The following is a 27,464-nucleotide window of genomic DNA, read 5'->3' as shown; positions in this document are numbered from 1 at the left end:
AAAGAAAAAATTATAATGTTTTCGTTTCAAGTGACTCTGGGAAGAGGCAGAGATTTTTAAAAAAGAAAAAGGTAATGAAAGACCAATATAGAACCTATTAGAGACCAATGGCCTATTAAAAATGCGCAGAGGAAGCCTCTGATGCTAGTCTCTACTGCATTCTCAGGAGATCAAGGACTTCCTTTTTAATGAAAATTTTTGTTTTGTCTTTGCTCTTCTTACCTGGACTAATGCAGCACTATCCTGGTGTTAAAATATACGAGTTGATTATAAAATATAGGCAATGAAGGTTTCTGAAAGGAAAAAATCAGATTTGCTGAACTGCAATCATTATTTTTTTAACTTTGAACTCTTAAAAGCAACTGAATAAAAGGTTTTAGTGACTCCACAAATTCTGCAACATTTGGTTTCTTGATGAAGATTCAGAAATCATCTAATCTACTTAAAATGGGAATTTTTTCAAATTGTAAATCCTCTGCACTTATTTTAATCTGTGGAAAGGATACAGAATATTATACATTCCATAGTCCAGATGTTAGAATTTATATACAAGCCTGAATTCTTCAGGATGATGTATTTGTCCTGCTTTTCCTATCATATTTCCTCCAATGTGTGTTGCTGGTTCAAGAAAACTAAGGCTAAATAAACCTTACCCATCCTAATCTGTTAGCGATCAACATTAACCTGAAAATTCTGAACAGAAGGGGTAAAACTTTAAAAAACAGGATATTAATTAAGGAAGGAAATAAGGTATTTTGTGCTTAACTTTGTTTATATTTCTATATTAAAATGCTCAAAATCAAAGAATGTTACTGTGTTTTAGAGTACATCAAATTACCTCAAGTACAGCCAGTGAAACTATTAAAAAGGATATGATTTTTAATTTAAAAAATATTTAATTAGCAAAAACTAACATATTCAGTAACTATACAAGTATAATTTTATCATTGTGAACTGATCACTTTTAACTTTTCATCCACTAGCACCCTGATTTTAAAGTATCAAAATGTTTCAATATGTGAAGACAAAAATCACTCAAAAAATAAAGTCCAAATAGAATTTTCTAAAATAATTACTTTTACATCTTGTCAGCACAATTATTCCATTTGACAAAAATTATCACTTTTACCCAAAAGCTACAGATTAGAATATTTTTAATTCAATCATTCATTCAGACTATGAAATAATCTATGTAACCAATTTCAAAATTTTATAGCCTGATTTGTTCTAAATTTGTTTTTCATTCCCCAAGAAAAAACAGAAAAGGCAAAACACAAAGAAAATGTGTATCTGAAACTTCTTCCCGAAAGATAATAATGTCTTACATGATAGGTTGTTTTGATTAAAACACACTTACATACATGTACTAAACCCCAAATTTTTAACTACCAGATTTATTTATAACCAAAAATAGTGAGTAAATGTAGTCACATCAGTCCTATTCTACAAACAGCCAGTCAGCCTGAATCAACTGTGTAAATGGTCATAAATTCAGTCTATACACCACTGTATATTGATTCAGATCTACAAAATCAACAAAATGCCAATGCACACTCAGGACTTTACAGTAATCACACTAAAGGTGACAGATGCAGCCACTATGGAGACCATAATAATCATCTTAAATATGATACAATGAAATTCGAATTTCTAGAAAATTTAAGATTCAATAATATTATATTGAGATTTGTGTCGTAACTATGTGTTCCAGGAAGTGCTCTGGCATGAAAGGGCCATAACCAGAAATGGATAAGGACTTTTATCAAAGAGCTCAGAAACTTAAGAATGGAGAACTTAAAATAAAGCAAAAAACTTTTGAAAAATTCAAGTAACTTTTCTATTTCAGAAAATATATTTATATTTTCATGGCCACAAACAAATTTAAAAGAGCTTATTAAAAGTAGAATTGAGTTTCCTTAAACCAAAGAAGTAGTTACAAATTGTACAAAGAGAGGATCATAGCATAGAAATGGAGAAGTAGTCCTATTATAAAAAGAAATTTACCATTTTTCATGTTTATTCTTCTTAGTAATTGTCATTTTTATAAAATGAAGGACCAAAGGTGTAGTAAGAATTCCATGTGAAGAATGTAGCCTGAACTGACCTACCTAAAACACTCTAAATTTAGTAAAAACAAACAAAAAAAGAAATAAAGACTCCTATTACCTCCCAAACTTTTCCCTTATTAAGAATTTATGGGCAGGTTCATTGACTGTAGCAAAGGTACTTCAGTGAGGGATGCTGACAGTGGGGGAAGCTGTGCTTGTGTGGGGTTAGGAAGTAGGGGTATAATGGGAACTCTGTACTTCATGTCAATTTTGCCGTGAACCTAAAACTGCTCTACAAAATAAAGTCTTTTTAAAAAACTGTCAAAAAATAAAAGTAAAAAAATATTTATGGCATAAATTCATAAATGTGAATTACTCATATCAGAAATGATGAGTCTCAAAACACAGTTTTTAACAAACTTCATAACCAGCTAGAAAACTAAGTTGCCCTTATAAAAATGTTTTGGTTTTCCATTACATTTTCTTAATGAGGCCAAGAGTCAGGACAGAATCATTCACATCAAGCTTAAAAAATAGACACCCAGAATATCATTTATTTTGTAAACTTATTTTAAAAAAGAGAAATTAATTTTTTCTAAAACAGTATAACCTCCATCATGCTTTTAAGGATAGCCTTAGCATTTCCTCTGGAAATGAATCAATCCTTGTTGGCTCACTTCCAGTAGTCCTAAAACTACTCTTTCAAATATTCTGGATGGTCATGTGTAAGAAACTACCAGTACTCTATTAAGTTAGGTCCTATGTAGATAAATAGTAAATTTAAGCAGACCTCGATATGCTCTTTTTTTAACCCTTCTATGGCAAAATGAAAATTAAAAATGTATTCTTAAATTCACACTTGCCAAAAGGAAAAGGCACATTGTGTGATATCACTAGTCTGAAGATTTTTATTGCAATTGGGATTTCAATACAGACAAAATTAGATTTTATGCTAAATGAATATTAATTGATTTTACATTCTATTCTACAAAATATAAATATAGTAAATACAAACTATACTACTTAAAAGAAGTCAAGTTTCTGATATTGAGAACATTATATCTGAAGAGAATAAGCTTCCTATAAAACTAATAATAACCGTTTCAAATACTAGTATTTATGTTTCTTAATAATTTTGAAACTTTTTTGTAGACCTACCTTTCACAGCTGGATGGAAGAACAATGACAACAACCACCACTTATCTAGGCTGTGTAAAATACTTCAACAATCTATTTTTTTTATAAACGTCTATAAAAACCATTATCACCACCACACTATTGAAAATAATTACTCTGGTATGTGAAACCCATATTAAATAAACTCGTTTCCTGTTTCAGATATTGTAGTAGGGCTTTTACATACACAGTCTCTAATCTTCAAAATGTTCCTAAAGGAAGCATCTCCCTATTCCACACACAAGAAAACCACGGCTTAAAATAATTACGAAACTTCTGCCCAAGTCCAGGTAGGCAGTAAATAGAAGATTGAAAAATTAAAACCCAGGTCTATCTAGTTCCAAAAACTATATTCTTTCTACTATAACATTTCACTGAAATTATTAAATGCATTAGTTCTCCAGTGCAATTTTCCTTTAAATTTAAACAAATAAAAATAAAATTAACAAACAAAAACAAATCGTGTTACTCATTCAGGGAAAATATACCATTACTTACTAGAAAGTCAATTACTGAATACAATTCAAATCCTATAATTCAATACAGAACGACTAATTATGTAGATATTTTCAAAACCTTGAATTTCAAGGAGGGTCTAATCATAATGTCTAGGGAATCATTTTTTTTCCACCAGCTATCTTGCTGATAGAAATGGATGTCCATTCTATGCAAGTTGCCATTTCCTTTCTGTCTGCTTTAAAATAAAATAGCTTATGAAGATGATATAAGATTCCATTATTTTTGTCATAATGATCAAAGACATTTAAAAGCATCCTAGTCGTTTTCCCATGGTGTTTCTATATATGTCTACTCTTATAAAATGCTTGCAAATCATGCAATAGTTTTAGATGTACTTCAATTACAGACAGTATATGGGCAAAAAGTAAAAAGAACACATACTTTGTGAAAAGAGAGAAAGATAAATGGACCAATAATAAAAGAGGTTGATGGTGGCACATAGGTTCCAAATGCCAAGCAAAAATAAATAGTATTCTGACTCAAGAAGAAACTACCAAATCACTTGTAAGTTACCTTTTGCTACGTTTTAGTTCTAGTTGTTTATTTTGTTTGATAGAAAAGCCATAAAAATCATGGAAACAAAATCATATCCTCTTTAGAAATAAAGAAGACAGTTGCTTTTTACTTAAATCAGCATTGATTAGATTTTTAAAAATATTTGCTAGCCTCCAATAAACTGCAACATGTAAGAAATCTATTGACATAAGCAGTTCTAGAAGGTTTTTCATCTCTCAAGTTTCAAATGAGTATGATGATTTAGAATCATGCTCACTTTTTAAGCTTAAAAGAAAATAGTTTAAAAACATATGATTCATATCTAAATTGAGATAATACATAAGTGAAAATAACTACTGTGTATAAAACACATTAAATATAATTTCCTAAAATAATAAACCTAACAATAATATTAAATAAACTCATAAAATTGAAAGGTTTTTGTCTAAAGCTTCTTCAAGCTGTATGATTCCTACCATTTCTTACCCTCAATTGTTAAGCAATATTTAAAACATAGCAAACAATGTTTAATTTGGGTAGGCACAGTAACCTTCTTTAACCTTTCTTAGGGAACACTGACCCCTAAAGGTTCTAAATTTAAATAAGTTTCACAATATTCTAAATTTAACTCGCATCCAGACCTCATTTTTACCTATATTATTGTAGGTATGTATACTTATGGTAGACATGTTTATTCATAAATAATACTTAAACTATTTCCAATGGCCTGTTGTGTACTATAAAACAATTAAACCATGTTTCTGCTAATTTAATAAAAATCACCAAAATTTGAGCTATCCAGAAATTTATCATACTATTCCAAATAATTATTCGTAAGAGATTTCTGACCCCCATGAGTTTTTTCTTACATAGTTAAGTAAATAAGTAAATGCTAAAAAAGGCTAAACAATCATATAATAACTGACTCTTTCTGAGGGTTAACTTTGCCTATGTCCTTTGTGCCATTTCATTTTTTTTTCTTAAAAAGCAGGGGAAAAAAAAGAATGCTGAAAAACAGAAAGCTTTTATGAAAGGACAAAACATCATTTACTTCTTAAGAAGCCAGAAGATGTTACCAATGCTTGCTTGACAACACATGTTCATTCACTCACCTATTGCTTCCATCAACCTAAAATTTCATTCATTCAGGATTTTTTTAAATTAAATAAAGAAACCTAGACAGTTTGTAGATGTCTTCACTCATCCTACCTACCAACCTCAGCTTTACATTTTCTAAACTGAGAATAATGACAAAAACTGAGAAAAATGTAATTGTTTTACCTGTTAACATTATTTATCTCATACTCTTTGACATCAAATATTTCAGCAATGTTTCTAAAATAAAGCTAGGAAAAGAATAACCACTTCAGCACTCCTTATAATGAAACTTCTAAGATGATGCAAAGTGTAATAGAAGTTTTTAATTAGCTCCATTTCCTTAAAAAAATAAGATAACTTTAAATAAAAATAACTATTTACAAGAACAGCCTATGAATATTTGTAAGATAGAGCTTTGAAGTAATCTGTGCTTTATGAAAAAATCCCACGAACCCTGATATCAAAGAAATAACCATGTGAGATTTTACTGTTTAAACATATCAGTTATCACAAAACTAAAAGATACTACATTTACCTGTTTAACTTTATTTGTTAATAATGTTTCATTAATAGGCCCTTTATATAAAGGAATGTCTTATTCCTATTTCCAATGTCCAAAAAAAGTCTGTAAAAATGCAAATTTTCTTAATGATGTTTCAGTCACGTCTGTGCCTCCTGCAAACTATTTATGCATCTGTCTTTAGCCCTAAAACCTTCCTTTCCAAAAGTGTCCTATAGCTTCAGCAGCTCCGTTCCTTAACATATTTCCTGGTTATTTTACATTTATGAGAAGTATTTCCTCTATAGCCCCTATTCTCTAGATATATTAAAAATAATTCCTTTGTCTCCTTAAAGATCCTTTTGTCTATAATGTGAACGACATGGATTTCATAGCAATGTGGCCTCTGAATAGGGAAGATAAGCAACAGGGGCATCATTATTTACTTCCTCTTTTCTTATTTTGTACATATATTGAGTAAGAACTGCTCTGAGTTCTTCAAAAGAAGAGTGTTTGCTTGCTTATTTGCATAAATGAGTAAAAACAACTACAACAAATCAGTTTTCCGCTTCACACCAATACATCCTTATCACAAACTTGAATATAAAGAGAGTAGACTAAAATTAAGTGCCACAAAATCCATTCACTAAAGCTATTAACTTTGCATTAAAAACCTTTAACTACGTTACTCAGGTATTACTTGCTATTCCTTTATACACAATGCAATCAGTTACCTGGATTCTAAACTCATAACAAGTAGCCTAGAATCACAAATAAGAGGAGAAATGCTGCTAATGGTAGGCATTAACGACAAGAAAATTTATAACAGCGTAGAAATCAAAAACAAATGCAGAAATCGAAAAAGGTATACTCAGTATAGCATCTTTCTATTCCTCAAAAGAATGTGTAGCTATTAACTGATTTAGTTTAATGATGATAGAACAGTTCCCCAAAATGGCCTTTAACCTTCTGAAAAAGGTAACAGTGTGGTTGATAAATGGTAAAGAAAGAGCCCTGTTGAAGGAGGGGGAATCAAAAGAAGAGATGTGTGCAATGTTTTGGTAATAATTCTATTTTTTTTAATTTAGAGGAAATAAAAATGATGAACATAAAGGCCGAAGTCTTCAATTATATGTAATACTATATTCAGAATGATTTGTTTTCCAAGTATTTCAGATTTGCAACTGTATCCAGATTTAGTGTAAAAGACTTCAATTAAAAACCTAACATTTTTTAAACCTCTGTCTTTATGGCCCTCTCTCTACCTTGCTCTATACATAGATAGATGTGCTCTACTTACCGACCTACATACCCATACATACATACATCCCTCCATCCACCCATCCACCATTTCTCCCCTTTTCAGGCCATCTCTCAGTCTGCCTGTCTTTCAAACTGTATTTCTGTCTGACTGTTCTCTCCCTCTGCCTGTGCATATCTGTGTGCATCCTTTTCTGTTTCTCTCCTTGTCTCTGACTCTGTTTTCATGTCTCTGTCTCTGGTTTTTTTTTTTTTTTTTTTTTTTTGCGGTATGTGGGCCTCTCACTGTTGTGGCCTCTCCCGTTGCGGAGCACAGGCTCTGGATGCACAGGCTCAACGGCCATGGCTCACGGGCCCAGCCGCTCCGCGGCATGTGGGATCTTCCCAGACCGGGGCACGAACCCGTGTCCCCTGCATCGGCAGGCGATCAACCACTGCGCCACCAGGGAAGCCCCTCTGTCTCTGTTTTGAAGTACCTTTTCCTGCCTCCCTCTGCACATCTCTGCAAGTCTCTGTGGCCCTGACTCTCCAGGGAGAGTCCCCCTCTGACTCCCTTTCTTTGTGGGTGTCTCCGGGTGTGTCTTTTGGTGTGCATGTGTCTCTACATGTGTCTATGTGCCTGTATGTGTCTTGGTCTGTTTCTCTGTGTATATGTGTCTCCCTCTCCATATATGTTTGTCTCTCTCTGTATATGTGTGTATCTTCCATGTCTCTTTAACTTTGTGTCTCGTCTCTGTGTGTCTCTTTCTGAGTGTGTCTGCATGTACACCTGTGCCCCTCTCTCTCAGTGTCTCTTCCCCATCTCCCTCTCCCTCCCTCTCTCTCTCTCTCTCTCACTCACTGTATGTCTCTGTCTCCTTCTCACCATGTTTCTCTCACTCTGGTATCTCTCCTTCTCTGTGAGTCTCAGTATGTGTGTCTCTTTCTGTGTGTATCTATGCATGTGTGTCTTTCTCTGTGTGTGTGCCCCTCTGTATATGTGTCTGTGTCTTTCTCATTGAGTTTAGTATCTCCCTCTTGTGTCTGTGTCTCCTTTCTCTGTTTGTGTTTCTTTCTCTGAGTATACCTCTCTGTATTCATTTCTCTACCATTCGTTCTCTCAATCTCCTCCATCACTTTGTGTGTGTTTCTCTCTTCCTGTGTGTCTGCTTTCCTTTTTTCTCTCAATATCTCTTGCTCTGTGTGTGCCCCTTTCCCTGTGTGTGCATGTCTCTTTCTCCATGTGTCTTTGTGTCCCTTTTGCAGAATGTGGGTCTCTTTGTGTATGCCTCCTTCCTTGCGTGTGTGTGTGCATGCGTGTGCACTTGTGCTTGTCTGCCTCTAATATATTGGTTAGAACAAACACACTTCATTCAGTGTCTTAAACTAGCACAACACCTGGGGTTTGGTATTATTAATACCTTAAAAGTCCTTACCTTTTGACCAGTTGTCCATTTGTACTCCCGTTCCTGTTTGCTCTGGCAATGTCTCTGGTTTCCGCGCCAAGATTTGAAGCTAAAATAAAGCCAACTCTAGATAAATAAACTTAAAACAATATATCAGAACACACCTAAACCTTACCTTTGTTTAACAGAGAATTTACAGGATAAATGGTTTTCTAAAACATTTATAATAGGACAATTAACTGTGTATTTCAACACGTGAAATTAAATCTTTTTTCTCAGAAAAAAGTTCTTTCATTCACACCTATATTTTAGTAAATACAGTTCAGGTTAAGCTTCTAGACATTCTTGCTCCTTTGGTTAGGGAACCGTTTAATTTATTTAACTTAAGTCTTTCCAACTACAATTTCAACAATTAAAAAAAATTAAAAATTTACTCTATTTGTCAAATTTCAAATTTATTGATTTGAATGTATATTTTCATATAAAACATTTCATACTTGTAAAAGTAATTTTAAATGCTATTCTAATTTTTTAAAAGATTATCATTAACTTGTGGAATTACTGGTTTTTCTCTCTTGCATTTGTTTTCATAATAAATATGATAAAAGCTATGCAAGTTTGTTTTGGGTTTCTTTTTTGCATGCTTTTAAGGAGAATAAAATTAGATTTACCTCACAGCTAGAACTCTGCGTTCTTTAAAAAGTCCTCAAATAAAGCTGTAGTAAGCTTCTCCTTTCCAATTTTCTCTAAATATGTTGATCTGGAGTTGGCAATCTTTTTCTAAGTTCCTCATTTACTTTTGGATTAGTTGAAAATATAGGAAGTTATTAATATCAAAGAAATATGTTCCAGTCAATGAAGCCACTTCCCTCCATATTGCCCAAAAAGGTTAATAATAATTGCGGTCTTTTAATAAGAGATTCATATAGCAAGACATGTAGAAAATACAGCCTTTAATAACCTCTGGAGTATTTTAAAACATGTCTTACAGGTCTTAATGTGCTTAGTAATATACTATTTAAAACCATAATTTTATCCCTCTTCAATATACAGTCACTCTTCCTCATCATTTACCCAGCTAATGAATGCCAGCAATTAGTAAAATGTAATCCCATTGCACAATCATTTTAATGCTTTTAGCACTCAGAAAAGTAAACACCAAATTAATACTGCTCAAGCCATATCAGATCCTAGCTGGAAGCAAGCAATTATAGTTCATCTCCTCAGGTGTAATTAAATGATTGGAATGATTTAGTTCCATAAATGCAAGTTAATTCATAAGCAAGCAACAAATATACTGGGAGTAATTACAAGAAACATTGACAGTCTAAGCAGGGCTAATTCTTTTATGAGACTGATATAGTAAAATGCTGCCCTCTCCTGGGCATATAAGTGAATATTTCAGAGCCAAAAACAAAACATGTCCCCCCAACCCAAAACCTAACTTTTAAAAAGACACTAAAAAAACAAACAAAAAAACCAATAAATCAATTTATCAATTTGATTTCATTCCTTATACAAAAAATTTTAATTTATGGCTTACTGTGATAATTTCTACACACCCTAGTAATTAACGCTTTTTCCATTCAAGTTCTGAATATGAGTCCCAAAACATACCACGCAATTCTTATAAATCTAATGAAACTAAATCATTCATATATAGCACTGACTGCAAGTAAAACTTCTAGTACCCTCTTATACTGCAAGACCAATACCTATATTCTTTCACTGGTAAACCCTAACTGGCATGTTAGAGATAATAACTAAGCTATGCTTTTGTAAGTACTAAAATTTGTAAGAAAAATAATCTCTGACGAATGTAAAACAAAATACTCGGTATTATTGTAATTACACAAAATGGTCTAAAACTAATTGTTTTTAAGGAACTCCAATAACAAAAATAAAAACTAGAGAACAGGTATAATATCATTACAAGCACGTTTTAAAACGTAAAGAGCAGGTAGTACACAAAATAAAACACACCCCAGTTTTACTTAAGCCGTTCCCCAATTTTTACTTTCTTAGGCTAACATTCAAAACAAATTTACTTGAACACTACTCGATGCTTATTAACTAAACTTATACAAACTTTCAGAAACGTATTTATTATACATTTGAGTTATGCTATAATCAGTAAGTCTGTATTAACACATATGTATTTGTAGCACTAAACCTATTCAGAATCATCCCTTTAACTTTCTGCAAAATTGAACGTGTATTCTCAAATATTACCAATAGCACAACAAATGTTTAATTCTCCAATAAATACAAAAGATACTTGCAGAGGATAATGTTTAACATACCAATATTTTTTGGTGGGGGTGGGAACATTACTCCTTTCTATTATGCTTTTAAATGCATTAAAATAACCATATTCTAAGTCACGGCCTATGCAAGCTATAAAAATAAAATAAACCAAAATATGAAACAGTCTTGCCACTAAGTTTAAAATGTACAGCACATTTGCTTTGCCCTTGATGTCATAGTCTTATTTTTCAATTCATATCTTGTACACTGTAAGTTAATTGCTTTTGGAAAGTACTTATTATTCATGTAAAAATTAATGTGCCAATGTGTTTAAATCCTCTTAAATGACCATTCATGCATCTTTCTTCTTTAAGTGCCAATGAAATCTGTCAAAAGACATCAATGCAAAATGGTCTTAAAGTTCTAATAGAGATTTTTTTCTGCTAACACAAGATTTTCATATTCACCAACTTTACTTAAATTCCATTAATTTTTTAAGCTACTTTTAATAAATTCACCAAGTAAAATTTTAGGCCCTGAAGTCTGTCATTTGTGTTCCAGCTGACATTATGAATATTAATAACAGTGTTATCCTGATTAAATAGGCTTCATATGAAATCCCTGTGAATCCTATAGCTCAGACATCTCATTTTTCCAACTCTTTATGAATTTGGATTCAGACATTAAACTGGAAAAATCTTAAAAAACAGATTTAATGGCACATTTGCATATTGTCAAGCAAAAGTTAGATGTTCTAATGATTCAATTAATTACAACTTACATATCTATATATTGTAATAGGACTAGAAGATTTTTGTAAACATCAACATATTTTACACATCTACTCATTATAGGACAAAGGATTAAGACTATTAAAATACTGATTCCTTTCTTTACACTCACCTTAAATATTTGATATCAAGAACTTTTCAATCAAAAATTATATATTCACATTAAAACCAGTGGGATGATTTTTATAGTAGACATCCGATAAACTAGGCTTCTTAAAGTGCTAAATCATTATATCACAGACAAAATGTTAATTGCTTTATCATTATTAATGTCACCAGGTTCAAGCAGCAAAATAAAATCTAACTAAACTTCGTTTTTGTGTTAGAAAAAATTACCCATGTTAAAAAAGAAAAATAAAATCTTTACTATAACAGACAGAACATACCATATCAGCATCTGTTAAACTAAAATCTTCTCCATCACAGATTCCTGACCTCACTCCTCCAAGTTGTTTTTAGTTCTCAGAAGAAGTGAAAAAAGGAGAAATTAACAGCCAGGGAAACCACATACCCCCTTCTCTCTCTAAATATACTGGAATCTGAATATATCTACCTAAATTTCCTACTTTCACCCTATCGAAAAACGGAGATTGAAAAAAATTAAACAAACATCTCTATGCTCTCAAACGGGACTTGACTCTCCTTGATTACTCAGCAGTAAAATACTTGATGAAACAAAATTTGTTCTTTGACTAGTCTAAAATTTCTAATCTGCCTAAAAAATTATAAGTAATTCTGACATTTATCCTTCAAAATTAAACAATCCTTCTTTGATAGAAAGGCACTTAAAAAAGGAATTTCATTCCCCAATGTAACAACATCCAGGAGTTTTTAAAACTTATTTTAAATAGGAGATACCCTTCTACCTTCCTCCACAAAAGCCACACATGGGCAAGGTGATCGGCTGACTTTGTTTAATAGCGTTTTTTTTTCATAATGCCTCCTTAGTTAATCTCAAATTTGTGTAATGTGAATCCAAAGTGTCAAACTAGGAATCATTTATAATACTGCCTCATATCCAACTATATGTAACTCCAATTATATCTAACTATAGCCATGCCAAATTTTGGATTTTCTAGATTGAGAAATATTGATAATTTCTGCACTGGAATGGTTTCACTAAATGGCCAAAGGAGAGCACTATATTTCTGAGAGCCAGATATTTTAACATATAACTCAACATATACAACATATGCATATTTTCTACTGCTGGATTTTCATCTTATGAGACAAAAGTCTCTCAAATAGCCACAGTTCCTGGAACATTCTCTCACAAAAAGAATTACTTTCACATCACAGCCCACTCCTTACCAAGCTCCAGACAACCCAAGTTCCCCACAGCCTGGAAAAGCAAGAAAAGGTTTAGGGAGAAAGGATAGTAGCCCCATGCAATAGCTATCAAAATTTTAAATACATATACTATTTGACCCCTCCACTACTAAAAGTCTTTTTAAAATATGTAGAACATATTAGCATGTACAAAGATACACACTGAAGCAGTACTTATTTGTATGAGAAAATACTCATGCTTTAGTCATACTGAACTTCCTTCTGTTCTTGAACTCACCAAGCTTATTCTTGCCTCAGAACCTTTATAATTACTATTCCCTCTGCCTAGTATTCTCTTCTCTAGATCTCTAAACCATTTTTTCTTATCATTTAGGCCTTGCTCAAAATTCACCTCTTCAAAAAGGTATTGCCTGGCCATCCTATCTAAAGTAGAAACTCTTCTCTCACTCCTATCATATTACCTGTGCTACTACCTTCATGAAACCCATTCGTTTAGGTTTTATTTCATTGTTTTTGATATGTATCAGCCAAGTATGTATAAGGAAATTACATTCAGACACAGCCCTTGCTTTTCTCTTTCATCTGTGTCCTTAGAAGGGTGTTTGGCATACAGTAAGTACTCAGTATGTATTTGACGGGCACACAGGTGGATAGACAGATGTGGAAGATTCTCTCAACAAGTATTTGCTAAGCACCTATATATTATGTGTCAGTCAACTGTTCTAGGAGTTAAATATAAAATAAATAGGTAAGGCAAATAAATTTCCTACCCAAAATAAATCTTTAGCTAGAACAATACAGGTACAGAACATGGATAAATTAAAGACAGAAAAAAATGTAAAATTACACTTACATATGTAACTATACATGCTTGAATAGGATATACATAGGAAACTATTACCAGTGGTTACTCTGAAGAAAGGGACTAAAAGAGTTGAGGTAGGGAAACTGAGAGACTGAGGGAAAGAAGTATTTCTGTTTCATTTTATATCTATCTCTCTGTATAATTTGATTTTTCTTACCAAGTACATGTATTATTTTTAACTTAATGATCAAATATTTATTAATAACCTTGGAATTTAACAAGAAACTTTGAAGGAAGCCATATTACATCTAAGAAATTCAAAATGAATAGAAAGAAAGTAATCTTTTTTTTTTTTTTTTTTTTTTTTTGCGGTATGCGGGCCTCTCACTGTTGTGGCCTCCCCCGTTGCGGAGCACAGGCTCTGGATGCGCAGGCCCAGCGGCCATGGCTCACGGGCCCAGCCGCTCCGCGGCATATGGGATCCTCCCAGACTGGGGCACGAACCCGTATCCCCTGCATCGGCAGGCGGACTCTCAACCACTGCGCCACCAGGGAGGCCCGAAAGAAAGTAATCTTTATGACTCCCTTGAAACTTTGAAAAAATAATTATTGCCTAATTAACTTTTATAATTATACTTTGTTATGGCTGTTTGCTTGCTTGCTTGGTTTATGTAGAGTGAAAAGTTCTAATTTAACTAATATATGGCAGAAATATTTTAGAACAGAAAAGTTTAAAATGAATGAGTTTCCCAAGAATTAAGCATATATTTCTTAAAACAATCACACTGCTTTGTTCAATTAGGGACTATTATAATAGTCTTAGTGTTCGGGATTCTAACGTTTAAAAGTTTATAATAGAAATTACTATCAAAAAAGACGAACTACTTCCCATCATTTAAAATCATGAAAGGGCATCAAATTAAGAGGAAATAAATATTTAGTGTTTAAGGTATATGGCTTTCAGATTTTCAAAACCTGGAACACTGCATATACCAGATGGAACACTGCAATAGCTTTCAGTGCCAGTTACAAATGACACTTTGAGAATGAATCTGGTATTGCATGGCCTACTGATAAAATTTTAGAAAGCAAAACTTTAAAACTAGCGTTATTTTCAGAGGGTTAATGGGATACAGGATTTTCTAAAATATCCTGAAACGTTTTACCCTAGGCCAAACTAAACTAAATCACTTAATCTAGCACAGAACAGAATATAAAAACAAAGTCATCTTATAGAATAGTTTCTCTAGGGAACAAACAGCCTGTTTTCTTAAGATTCATGTGATTGCCAAGTTCTGATGCAAGAACACACTCCTTCACACAAAGGCTTACATTTCCACACAACCAACTGAAGTTCTTGGCAAATCAACGGTAAAAAAGTATTAAGAGTAACTTAAATCGATCTGTAATGACAACTGGTATGAGCAGCCACTTGAAATCAAATAAAAGAACAGTTGTCAGAAAACATCTTTCTAAAATAATCATATAAGTTCATATAAGTTCTTAATTCATCATATTTCATAATGCTTACTAACAGACTTTATCAAAAAACTGTTTAGGGCTTCCCTGGTGGCGCAGTGGTTGAGTTCGCCTGCCGATGCAGGGGACACGGGTTCGTTCCCCGGTCCGGGAAGATCCCACATGCTGCGGAGAGATCACAGCAGTGAGAGGCCCACGTACCGCAAAAAAAAAAAAAAAAAAAAAAACTGTTTAATAATTCTCTATAGTTTATATAGTTAAATAATAAGTTGTAACAGGGACATTAACAAATAACATCAACATACTCTAATAACAAGTTATACTTTTGCATTTTGAATACTTTTTTAGTGTTAATTATTTTCTTTTTTTATTGAAGTATAGTTGATTTACAATGTTACAAAGAAAGTCACAGCCATCAGCTTCATTTATCTGACGACCTACTAAAGCTCATGTAACTTCTTAAGTCATTCTTAATAAATGTTTTTCTTAGTGAAAAGTATGTAATAAGAACATGATCCATGGGCTTCCCTGGTGGCTCAGTGGTTGAGAGTCCGCCTGCCGATGCAGGGGACACGGGTTCGTGCCCCGGTCCAGGAGGATCCCACATGCCGCGGAGTAGCTGGGCCCATGAGCCATGGCTGCTGAGCTTGCGCGTCCGGAGCCTGTGCTCCGCAACGGGAGAGGCCACAACAGTGAGAGGCCCGCGTACCGCAAAAAAAAAAAAAAAAAAAGAATATGATCCTAAAGTAGGTAATCCATAGTTAATGTAGAATATAATATGAAAAGGAAAAATATAAGAAGCCAACCAGATAGAGAAATTTCCTTCAATAAACAATTTTATTCTTTCTGCATTTAAAATTATAAGATAATGTCAACTATAAATTATAAGTATTATACTAGCTCTTTTGTTCACCACACCATAAAGAGTTTCTTAAGATCTAGAAGTATATGTTCACTAAAAATCTGTTTCAGGAAAGTTATTTTTTAAAAAGTCTCAAGATGGCAAATCAACTGAGTTAAAAATATTACTTACAAAATTAATAGTAATACAACTGTACAGTGTTCCAAAGTACTAAATTAAGCAATGTGTGCTGTTAAATTTTTAAGACATTTTCCAAAAGACAATGCTCTTTCATTTTAAAAAATAAGAATTTTATTTAAGAAATTCCATCTCTATGATGTGTTGATTTATACTATATTCATGATTATTGCAAAATGGCTGTATGAATAACCTGACATTTTACACTACTAACTGTATAAGAAAACCTATTATAAACTGTGTAGAAAATAAAGAGAAACCAAAAACTGAAACTTATCTAGTCATAAATATTAAAACTATTATAAAAGAGCAGTCAAACATTATAAGGCTTCTGGTGGAAGTAACACTAATAATAACTAATAAAACATATTATCCTGGGGTAGGAGTTGTGGGTAGAGATTGGGGGAGGGAGGAGAGCAGGATTCACAGGGCAGGCAGAATATGGCGTGTAAATGAATCAAGATTAACTATCATGAACTATGAAGGATAATTGTTGAAGCTGGGTTATGAGTACATAGGGGTTCATTATTCTGTTTCTCTACTCTTCTATGTTTGTAATTTTCCATAATAAATAGTTTAAAATACATATTATAAAATAAAAGAGTATATACACTATCATTTACTTTCACAGAACTAGCAATGAGTATTCCATTTTATAATACAAAGTTATCAAAATCTCATCAGTCTCATGTCTGATACATATATATGCACAACATATCACGCAACAAATATTGCACATCTTCCTCGAATATATACACACACACCTCACACGGATTCTATACTGCATGTCATTTAGAGAAAAGCCTAAAAATTTCATCTTAGTATGTAGGAACCGAAAAGAGAATATTATCCGCTGAGGGATATGTACTTTATTTATTAAAATGCTTTGAAATTACTCCCTGACCTTAAATTTAACAATTTCCTGGAAGTAAGACCTTTTGTTACCAATGACCTAGTGCATATGGGAAACAGAATAGGTATACTCTGTCACCTTTAGCAAACATTCTCTTCACCAAGGCACTTAGAGGCCATCTGCTGAACCCTGAAGCAACATCCTAGTTAGTTACTGCTAGACTTGCAATGTAAGTAACCAAACTTATCATTTGTTGGAGCCATAACTATATGAATCTGAAATATTCCCTAATTTAATCTTAAAAGACATGTATTTCCATTGCTAGAGATGTTTTTCATTTGTAGAACAGTCATAGTTCTTTGTATATGCACAATAATTACCTCTTAGTTAACAAAGATGGTGATTTAGAAGAATCATAAGCAGAAATAGTGACAATGACTATACTACCATGTCTCAAAATTTCAACACCTTTCACCATTTAATAGGTAAGTCTATACTGGCTTGGACCAACAAATTTAGGTAAATTTTATACTTCTTCACAATGTTTAAAAATTATTTTAATAAATAACTCTTCATATCAGTGAAAGAAATAAGTATGTCTGTAATCTTTCACTAAGGTGAAATGATAGTTTGTCATAGGTCAGGTCCCACATTCATTTCCATTTTTATCTCTTCATTTTGAGGAACTGAAAATTCAAATCCCATTCCAGTTGAAATAATTAAGCATTTGCTGAAATGTCTCCTGAGAACTACCATTGCAAACTTTGAAATACTGACTAAAATATTTTTAAATATATTTTTAAAAACACAGATAAGCTCAAAAGGAAGAACAAGAAACATCCACATGTCAAAATCAAACCATAACAGAGAGTAGGACTTGAAGCCAAGTAGTACACGAGAAGATTGAGACCAAATAGGCTTAAAGGTTAGGGTTCAACTATGCAGACTTTCCCCTTTTTCCAACCACCTGCTCAGTATCTGAGCCAGACACAAGGCACCCACCAAATTAGGTGGAAAAGTTAACCACCTAAGATCAAAACCAAAAGCCTTTGCCATGGTGGGGCAAGGAATCCAAACTTGTACGTAAGCCAATCAATTAATGTAAAACTGGTTAGCAACCTGAGATCATATAGTACAGCCAGAAATTTAAAGGGGGGGGGGAAGGAAAAAAAAAGAGAGGGAGAAGTAGGTCATGAGCTAGATTCGTTTATAAGATAATTTCTTTTGAAAATAAACTCATAGGGGCCTCCCTGGTGGCGCGGTGGTTGAGAGTCCGCCTGCCGATGCAGGGGATACGGGTTCGTGCCCCGGTCTGGGAGGAGCCCATATGCCGCGGAGCGGCTGGGCCCGTGAGCCATGGCCGCTGAGCCTGCGCGTCCGGAGCCTGTGCTCCACAGCGGGAGAGGCCGCAACAGTGAGAGGCCCGCGTACGAAAAAAAAAAAAAAAAAAAGAAAATAAACTCATAGCCACAAAAAACTATAACATATATGAAAGAATTTAACATAAGGAGAAGTAGTACAGGCATACAAAAGAGAGAGGTGGAGACTCATACTTGAACAACTAGAGAAAACTAGGCAACCTGAAATCAATCTTCAAAATAGGTATAATTTTTAAATTGCCAGATTGATAAATCAACACAACCCATTAAATAAGAGCAGGCAGTTTTTATAGAAGCATAGATCGATATGAAAATGAACCAAGTAGAAATCATTTAGAAATAAGAAATGTTAATTGAGGTTGAAACTCTATAGATGAAGTAAAAACTAGAAAACAGTAGAGCACAGAATTAATGATTTGGAGGCAGAAGGGAAGAAATTCCTCAGAATGCTGCACAGAATAATAGAGTTTAAAAATATGAAAAAGTAGGGGATTCCCTGGTGGTGCAGTGGTTGAGAGTCCGCCTGCCGACGCAGGGGACGCGGGTTCGTGCCCCGGGCCAGGAGGATTCCACATGCTGCGGAGCGGCTAGGCCCGTGAGCCATGGCCGCTGAGCCTGCACGTCTGGAGCCTGTGCTCCGCAATGGAAGAAGCCACAACAGTGAGAGGCCCACGTACCGCAAAAAAAAAAAAAAAAGAAAAAAAAAAGAAAAAGAAAAAATAGTTAAGCAACATGGAAGATAAAATAAGATGCTCCAACATATGCTTAATAAGGGTTAGAGAAGGGGAGAACCATAAAAATAAAGGAAAAGCAAAATAATTATATGTACCCTAATTAGGACAGAAAATGTGTCCCTGGAAAAGAGTAACTGAATCAGAGTTATACAGCATTAACATCACATAATTCCGATGGCGATGCAGTCCCAGCAATACATTCTGGCAATGATCTTTCATTTTCTTCAAATTTCCTGAAACTACTGCACATCTACATTGTTTTGTTAGCTACAAACCACAGTGATGCATATAATGCCCTTCATAATACCAAGAGATGTTTGAAAATGCTAAACCTGTTGATCTTTATCCTCTGTTTCCTCAACCTTTCCATCAAGGCACAAGCAGTCACCAATATAACTGCATGTTAATATCCAGTGTGATACTATTTCTTCATTTTTTATAGTCCAGCACTATCACTTGCACATCTCTTGTCACCAAGTTGGTCAAAACTGTTTGCCGGGCTTCCCTGGTGGCGCGGTGGTTGGGAGTCCGCCTGCCGGTGCAGGGGGCACGGGTTTGTGCCCCGGTCCGGGAGGGTCCCACGTGCCGCGCAGCAGCTGGGCCCGTGAGCCGTGGCTGCTGGGCCTGCGTGTCCGGGGCCTGTGCACCGCGGCGGGAGAGGCCGCAGCACTGGGAGGCCCGCGTACCACCAAAAAAAAAAAAAAAAAAAAAAAAAAAACTGTTTGCCAAAGATCAAAATAATTGGCAGAATGCAAAGCCATACTTAAAGGCTGAGAGCATATGGTACAGTCTGCAGTCTTAGTTCTCACAAGCTAAGATCATATTACAGCTCTTGGAGCATAGGAAAAATATGTATTAGCAATGTTCTACAAAGTTTTTCTTTATATACACAGAAATAAAAATAGGACTCAAAAAAAAATCACCTGGACCCACATCTACGTTCTTTCTCAGGAAGCTAGTAGAGAATGTGCTCCACCAAAACGTGGGAGTAAAGTATGAAAGAGGTGAAAAGAACACCCAAGGTCATGGTGAGAAAAATCAAAGGATAATAGCTATACACCAGACATACAGAAAAACCATTCAAAGTTGACAGCATTAACAAAACTCCAGGAGCAATTTGTTCAAGAAATAGGAGTTTGAGAAGAGATTCAAATAAATGATAAGAGAGTTTGGGGTTGAATCAATAATAAATACACAGAAAACCAAGCAACAAGTAAATAAAATAGCAAAAAACTATGCAGGGGAGGGGGAAGGGAAAATAATCAAAATATACTACATGTATTAGTTGTGAATAGCGTCTACATGACCATAATAATGTAAATGCTATATATTTTTTCTATACAAAATTATAACTATATTATAACAGAAAGTGAACATGTGTACTGGGGCAGAGGTATCGAAGAGACCTATATCCTTGTCTTAGTTACCAGGATCAACTCTCCCAACTTTCACTCTTCCTTTCTATTTGAAAGAGGTTAACAGCTAAAAATTATACTTCCCAGTCTCTTTGTAGCTCATGGTCTGAACATTAAAAAAAAAAGTTCTACCAAGCAAATGTTCTCTAGCAAGATACGGAAGCAGAAAGTGAAGCAAAGGTCATCTGTCTGCTTTCAGCATGTAAGGTCAGGCAGCTATGATTGTTTCTGGTGGCAGAGACTCTGCAGTCTAATGTCGAGCATGAGCCTCCTAGATAAGACAGCCACCTGTGGTGTCAGCGGCAGCAGCAGCTTTCTGGCTTCTAGATTGCAACAATATCACAACCCTGAACGACGGTCTAGAGATAGTCCCTGACTTCTGTTCCAGCACTTGGAATAATTTTGTAAGCTGTTAATTCCCTATATAAAGGACCTTTTGCTCAAAATACCTAGAGTTGTTGTTTTGGGGTTTTTATTTTGCTTTTTTTTGTTTTTTGTTCCTTCTGTCCTATAATGCAGCGGTCCGCAACCTTTTTGGCACCAGGGACTGGTTTCGTGAAAGATGATTTTTCCATGGACTGGGGGAGGTGTATGGTTCAGGCAGTAATGCGAGTGATGGGGAGTGACAGATGAAGCTTCGCTCACTCACTTGCCTGCCGCTCACCTCCTGCTGTGGGGTCCAGTTCCTAACAGGCCAAGGACTGGTACCGGTATGGGGCCTGAGGGTTGGGGACCCCTTCTATAATGTGACTGATATCCTCCCCATCTTTGAAAGCAGTAAGTCCATTAATTACTATAAAACTAGGGTAAGGAGGATCAAGAAGCTGGCATATAAGCATGCTATACAGAAATATTTCAGGAGATATGATTCAAGATGATGACATAGGAAAATCCTGACTCACTTCCTCCCATGGCCACAACAAAGCTACAAATACATGTGGAATAACTCTCCCTGAAAGGCAACTAAAAACTGGATGAACAGAGTCTCCATGACAAAGGGTAAAAGGACAACCTCGAGGCAGGTAGGAGAGGCAGAGATGGTCTCCCCAAGCAAAAAAAACACAACCCAGCTTCAGCAATCCACAGACAGGGAAGACTACAAAGGTATGGTTATTTCCCCTGGGAGGGGACGATTCAAGCTCCACATCAGGCACCCCAACCCCTAGATCCTGCACAAGAGAGAGAAGCCCCAACAGCTGGCTTTGAAAACCAATGCAGAATATGCCCAGGAAAACTACAGAACTGCAGGAAATGGAAAACCTGCTCTAAGGGGCTTGAGCACAGACTTATACCACCCAAAGACCAACATGAAAACACCTGGTTGAAAAGCACATGGAATGAAGGTAAAGGGGTTCCATGCACTAAGCTTGAAACATCTGCTGGTGAGGCAGGAACAGTTGGGACACTCCCTGGCATCTGAGATACTGATGAGAATCACTTTTGTGATCTCAGGCTACCTTGCAGATGCTGGGGCTGGGGGGTGCCATTTTGAAATTCTCCCTCTAGCTTGTTAGCACCAGAGAGCACACCCTGTTGAGAGCCTTGCCCACCCCTGTCTCTGCTGGGTCTCACAGCCAGAAGGGTGACAACTGCACCCATCAGCTCACTGCAGCAGCCACCATGAGGCCCTGAAGCCAGCTCCAACCACCAACACTCCATACCAGCAGTCACAGCCCCAATATAAAAGAATGCAGAAATACAAAGAATCATAAGAGTACTGTGAACAATTATACACCAATAAATTGGACAACTTAGAAGAAATGGATAAATTCTTAGAAACATATAATCTTCCAAGACTGAATCACGAAGAAACAGAAAATCTGAATAGACCAATTACTAGTAAGGAGATTGAAACCATAATCAAAAATCTCCCAAAAAACAAAAGCCCAAAACCAGATGGCTTCACTGGCAAATTCTACAAAACATTCAAAGAAGATTTAATACTTAACCTTTTCAAGCTCTTCCATCTGAAGAGGGAAATCTTCCAAACACATTTTATGAAACCAGCATTACCCTGATACCAAAACCAGACAAGGACACCACAAAAAGAAAAAATAAGAGGCTAACATCCTTGATGATCATCAGCGCAAAAATTCTCAACAAAACACTACCAAACTGAATCCAATGATACATTAAAATGATCATACACTACAATCAAGTGGGATTTATTCCAGGGAATCAAGGATGATTCAACATCTGCAAATCAATCTACATGATACATCACATTTTTAAAAAATGAAAAATAAAAATCATGATTATCTCAATGGATGCAGAAAATGTATTTGACAAAATTCAACATCTATTTATGATAAAAATTCTCAACAAAGTGGGTATAGAGGGAACATACCTCAACATAATAAAGGCTATATATGACAAACCCACAGCTGAATGGTTAAAAACTGAAAGCTTTTCCTCTAAGACCAGGCACAAGACAAGGATGCTCACTCTCACCACTTTCATTCAACAGAGTATTGAACATACCTATCCACAGCAAACGGGCAAGAAAAAGAAATAAAATGCATCCAAATCAGAAAGAAAGAAGTAAAACTGTCACTATTTGCAGATGACATGATACTATATAAATTCATAAAGATTCCACCAAAAAAAAATACCCAAAATGGTTAGAACTAATAAATGAATACAGTAAAGTTGCAGGATACAAAATCAATATACAGAAATCTGTGGAATTTCTATACACTAATAATAAACTATCAGAGAAGGCAAATTAAAAAAAATCTCATTTACAACTGCATCAAAAAGCCTAAAATACCTAGAAATAAATTTAACCAAGGAGATGGAAACCTGTACACTAAAAACTATAAGATATTGATGAAAGAAATTGAAGAAGACACAAAAAAATGGAAAGATATTCTGTACTGATGGACTGGAAGAATTAATATTGTTTAAATGTCCATACTTCCCAAAGCAATCTACAGATTCAATGCAATCCCTATCAAAATTCCAATGAAATATTTAACAGAACTTGAACATATAATTCTAAAATTTGTATGGAACCACAAAAGATCCTGAATAGCCAAATAGCCAAAACAATCTTGAGGAAGAGGAACAAAACCGTAGGTATCACACTCTCTGACTTCAAACTACAGTTAATCCTTGAACAACTCGGGGGTTAGGAGTACTGACCCCCCATGCAGCTAAAAATAACATATAACCTTACAGTTGGCCCTCCATATCCAAGGGTCTGCATCTTCAGATTCAACCAACTGTGGATACTGTAGTACTGTAGTATATTTTTATTGAAAAAACTCTGTGTATAATGGACACACTCAGTTCAAACCCGTGTTATCCAAGGATCATCTGTATACTACGAAGTAATCAACAGTATGGTTTGGGTGCAAAAACAGTACAGAGATGAATGAAAAGCAACTGAGAGCCCAGAAATAAAGCCATACATATATGGAAAATTAATCTACAACAAAGGAGCAAAGAACATACAGTGGAGAAAGGACAGTCTCCTAAATCAGTAGTTTGGGGAAACTGGACAGCCACATGTAAAAGAATGAGACTAGAGCACTACCTTACACCATATACAAATATTAACTCAAAAGGAATTAGACTTGAATGTAAGACCTGAAGTCATAAAATTCCTAATAGAAAACATAGGCAGTAATCTTACGGACATTGGCCTGAGGCAATGTTTTTGTGGATCTAACCCCAAAGGCAAAGGGAAACAAAAGCAAAAATAAATAAATGGGACTACATCAAACTAAAAAGCTTCTGCACAGCAAAGAAAACCATAATCAAAATGAAAAGGCAACGTACTGAATGGAAGAAGATATTTGTAAATTATATATACAGTAAAGGGTTCGTATCCAAAATATATAAAAACAACAACAACAAAACAAACAACCTGATTTAAAAAGTGGGCAGAGGCTCTGAGTAGACATTTTCCAGAGAAGACATACAGATGGGAAAATAAACAGAAAAGATGTTAGAAATCAATATTTATGAGGGAAATGCAAATCAAAACCAAAATGAGATATTATCTCACACCTGTTAGAATGGTTATTATTGAAAAGACAAGAAATAACAAAATGCTGGAGAAGATGTGGAGAAAAGGGAACCCTCATAATACTGCTGGTGGGACTGTAAATTGGTGCAGCCGCTATGGAAAACAGTATGGAGGTTCCTCAAAAAATTACAAATAGAACTACCATATGACCCAGCTATTCTACTTATTTTAGATAGTAATTTAGAGAGTAATCATGACTCTTTCAACTATCACTTTCTTTTCAGCTGCTTGGATAAAATCATATATAAAATCCACCTAAATTGACCGAACCCATACAGTTTCACATTTTATATTTACACTACAATCCTGTTCATAATATATAGTTGAAAATTTTGAGTTGCAGTAAGCACATTAGTATTTTCACCACTACACTTAGCATTCAACTAAAACTTTATTTTCTTTACTTTAAAAATCAACTTCGAGATAAAATTTACATCATGTAAAAATGCATCCATTTCAAGTGTATACTTGATAAGTTTTGACAATTGTCTAAAATGGTTTAATAAAAAAAAAAAACACCACCATTAAAAAGTTGCTCATTGGGCTTCCATGGTGACGCAGAGGTTAAGAATCCGCCTGCCAATGCAGGGGACATGGGTTCGAGCACTGGTCCGGGAAGATCCCACATGCCGCGGACCAACTAAGCCCGTGCACCACAACTACTGAACCTGTGTTCTAGAGCCCGCGAGCCACAACTACTGAAGCCCACGCAACTAGAGCCCATGCTCTGCACGCAACAAGAGAAGCCACCGCAATGAGAAGCCTGCTCACTGCAACGAAGAGTAGCCCCAGATCACTGCAACTAGAGAAAGCCCACGCAAAGCAACGAAGACCCAATGCAGCCAAAAATAAATAAATAAAATTAATTTAAAAAAAAAAGTTGCTCATGCCCCTTTGCAATGAATCTAACCCACTTCCCAATCCTAGGCAACCATTAATATGTGTTCCTTTACTATATAAATTTGATGCTACTTCTAGAGTTCTGTATAAATGGGCTCAAACAATGAACACTTCAGTAGTCCAGCTCCTTCCTGTGTGTGATTTTTCAAACTCAACCATAAGCAATTACAAAAGCTTTACCTGGCAGGTGTCACAGGAAGAAGCTGCCCTCCCCACACCAGACTTTGCACAACCAATGTATTTGCAGTCTCTAAAGTGAGTTGCAGTCAAAGACTCAGGCCCCCCACCCCTCTGGACAACTCTTACATATATCTGCATTCCTAGCCATTCAGAGGTCTCTTTATCTAGAGCCTCCTTCAGAAGCAGACCGGGGGTGGGGTGGGGGGGACACTTTTCTAAACTCTGAGTCAGTAAACAGCACTTTCCCATTCCTAGTCCTTTTCTCTCTCCCTCCTCCCTGCACTTCCCCCAACCTAGGTCCAAAATAATGCAGCAACTTTTTGTTAGGGGTTCCCCAAGTAGTGAGATGACCCCCATGTTTGTGCTGATTCACCTGACCCTCAAGCTTCCCTGGTGGTCCAGTGGTTAAGACTCCAAGCTTCCACCGCAGGGGGTAAGGGTTTGATCCCTAGTCGGGAACTAAGATCCCACATGCTGCACGGCTCGGCCAAAAAAGAAGTACTAACACCTGACCCTCAACTAGGTGCATCCACACATCCATGGGGGAAAAATGGAACAGCAGGGAGGTAGTGCTTTCACTGGTTTAGCCTCTTGCTTATGCTATCATAGTAAGTGATTAAAGCCCTGACTATTAATTTCATTTTGGCTTGTTTTAATCTTCAATTCTGACACCTGGCTGATCAGCTCTCTCCAGCTCAGCTGAGCCCTGACAATACTCTGCTGTATCTGAATTTTTTCATTGAGAATAAAGTTTATGAGATTCATGTATGTTGTTGTATAAAACAGTAGACTGTTCCTTCCTATTGCTCAGTAACATTCCATTGTATTGTTTAAAGATACTGCAGTTTGTTTATCCATTCACCTGTTAATGAATGCTTGTTCCTAGTTGTTTGCTATTCTGAATAAAACAGTAATGAATGTGCTGATACAAGCCTTTTTGCAGACATATGTTTTCGATTCTCTTGGATAAATATCCATAGTGGAATTGCTGGGTCATATTAACTGTATAAGAAACTGCCAAATTGTTTCCTCAAGTAGTTGCACCATTTTACACATCTACCAGCCACGTGTGAGTTCCAGATGCTCCACAAAATAGATAGATAGATACATATACACACATATGTATACATATATATTTTTATTATTTATTGTCGCTTTTATTAATCACTGTAGCTAATATTACAATATTACAGATTGTAATATTACAACCTAGAACAGACAAAACACAATATATTTTGCTTTATCAGGTTTTTCATATTGATATAATTGACATATGACATTAGTTTCAGGTGTACAATATGATTCAATATTTGTATATATTGCAACATCATCACCATAGTAAGTCTAGTTAACATCCGTCACCATACATAGTTAACAAAAAATTTTTTTCTTGTGATGGGAACTTCTAAGATCTATTCTCTTAAGCAACTTTCAATTATGCAACACAGTATCACTAACTTGTGACCATGCTGTACATTACATCTCCATGATTTATTTCATTCTTTTTAATTTTATTCATTTTCTTGTATATGCAGTTGTATCTTATGATTTTAATTTGCATAACCTGCTTAATGATAATATGCATTTTCAAATGCTTACTGGCCATTCACAGATTTTCTTGTGTGAAGTGTCTGCTCAACTCTTTTGCCTTTTTTTTTTTTTTTTTTGAGTCGCTTGTCCTATTAGTAAGTGGTTGGGGTTCTTTATATATTCTGAAAACAAGTCCTCTGTCAGATATATGTACTGTAAATATTTTCTCCCAGTCTGTTGTCTGCCTGTTCACTTACTCAATGGTGTCATTTGAGGAAATATTTTTATTTTAATGAAGTATAATTTACC

General features: G+C 35.1%; 1 protein-coding gene across 6 annotated transcripts in view; it reads right to left on the bottom strand.

Moving 5' to 3' along the window:
- The window catches only part of MIPOL1 (mirror-image polydactyly 1), a 318,902-nt gene that overhangs the window by 252,496 nt on the left and 38,942 nt on the right, over nucleotides 1-27,464 (bottom strand). For 5 of the 6 annotated variants that reach the window (XM_082618610.1, XM_082618612.1, XM_082618613.1 and 2 more), the window contains exon 1: nucleotides 8,511-8,591. Coding sequence is in view for 1 of the 6 variants with exons in the window: in XM_082618611.1 (XP_082474737.1) it covers nucleotides 8,511-8,529 (19 nt within the window). In the remaining 5 variants the exon portion in view is untranslated. Of the gene's footprint in view, nucleotides 1-8,510; nucleotides 8,592-27,464 lie in introns of those variants that run through there. The other variant, XM_082618611.1, reaches the window with a different exon arrangement.

The sequence above is a fragment of the Mesoplodon mirus genome, assembly GCF_964341445.2.
Source record: "Mesoplodon mirus genome assembly, chromosome: 4".
NCBI classification, from domain to species: domain Eukaryota; kingdom Metazoa; phylum Chordata; class Mammalia; order Artiodactyla; family Ziphiidae; genus Mesoplodon; species Mesoplodon mirus.
This window is presented reverse-complemented; position numbering and strand designations above follow the sequence as displayed.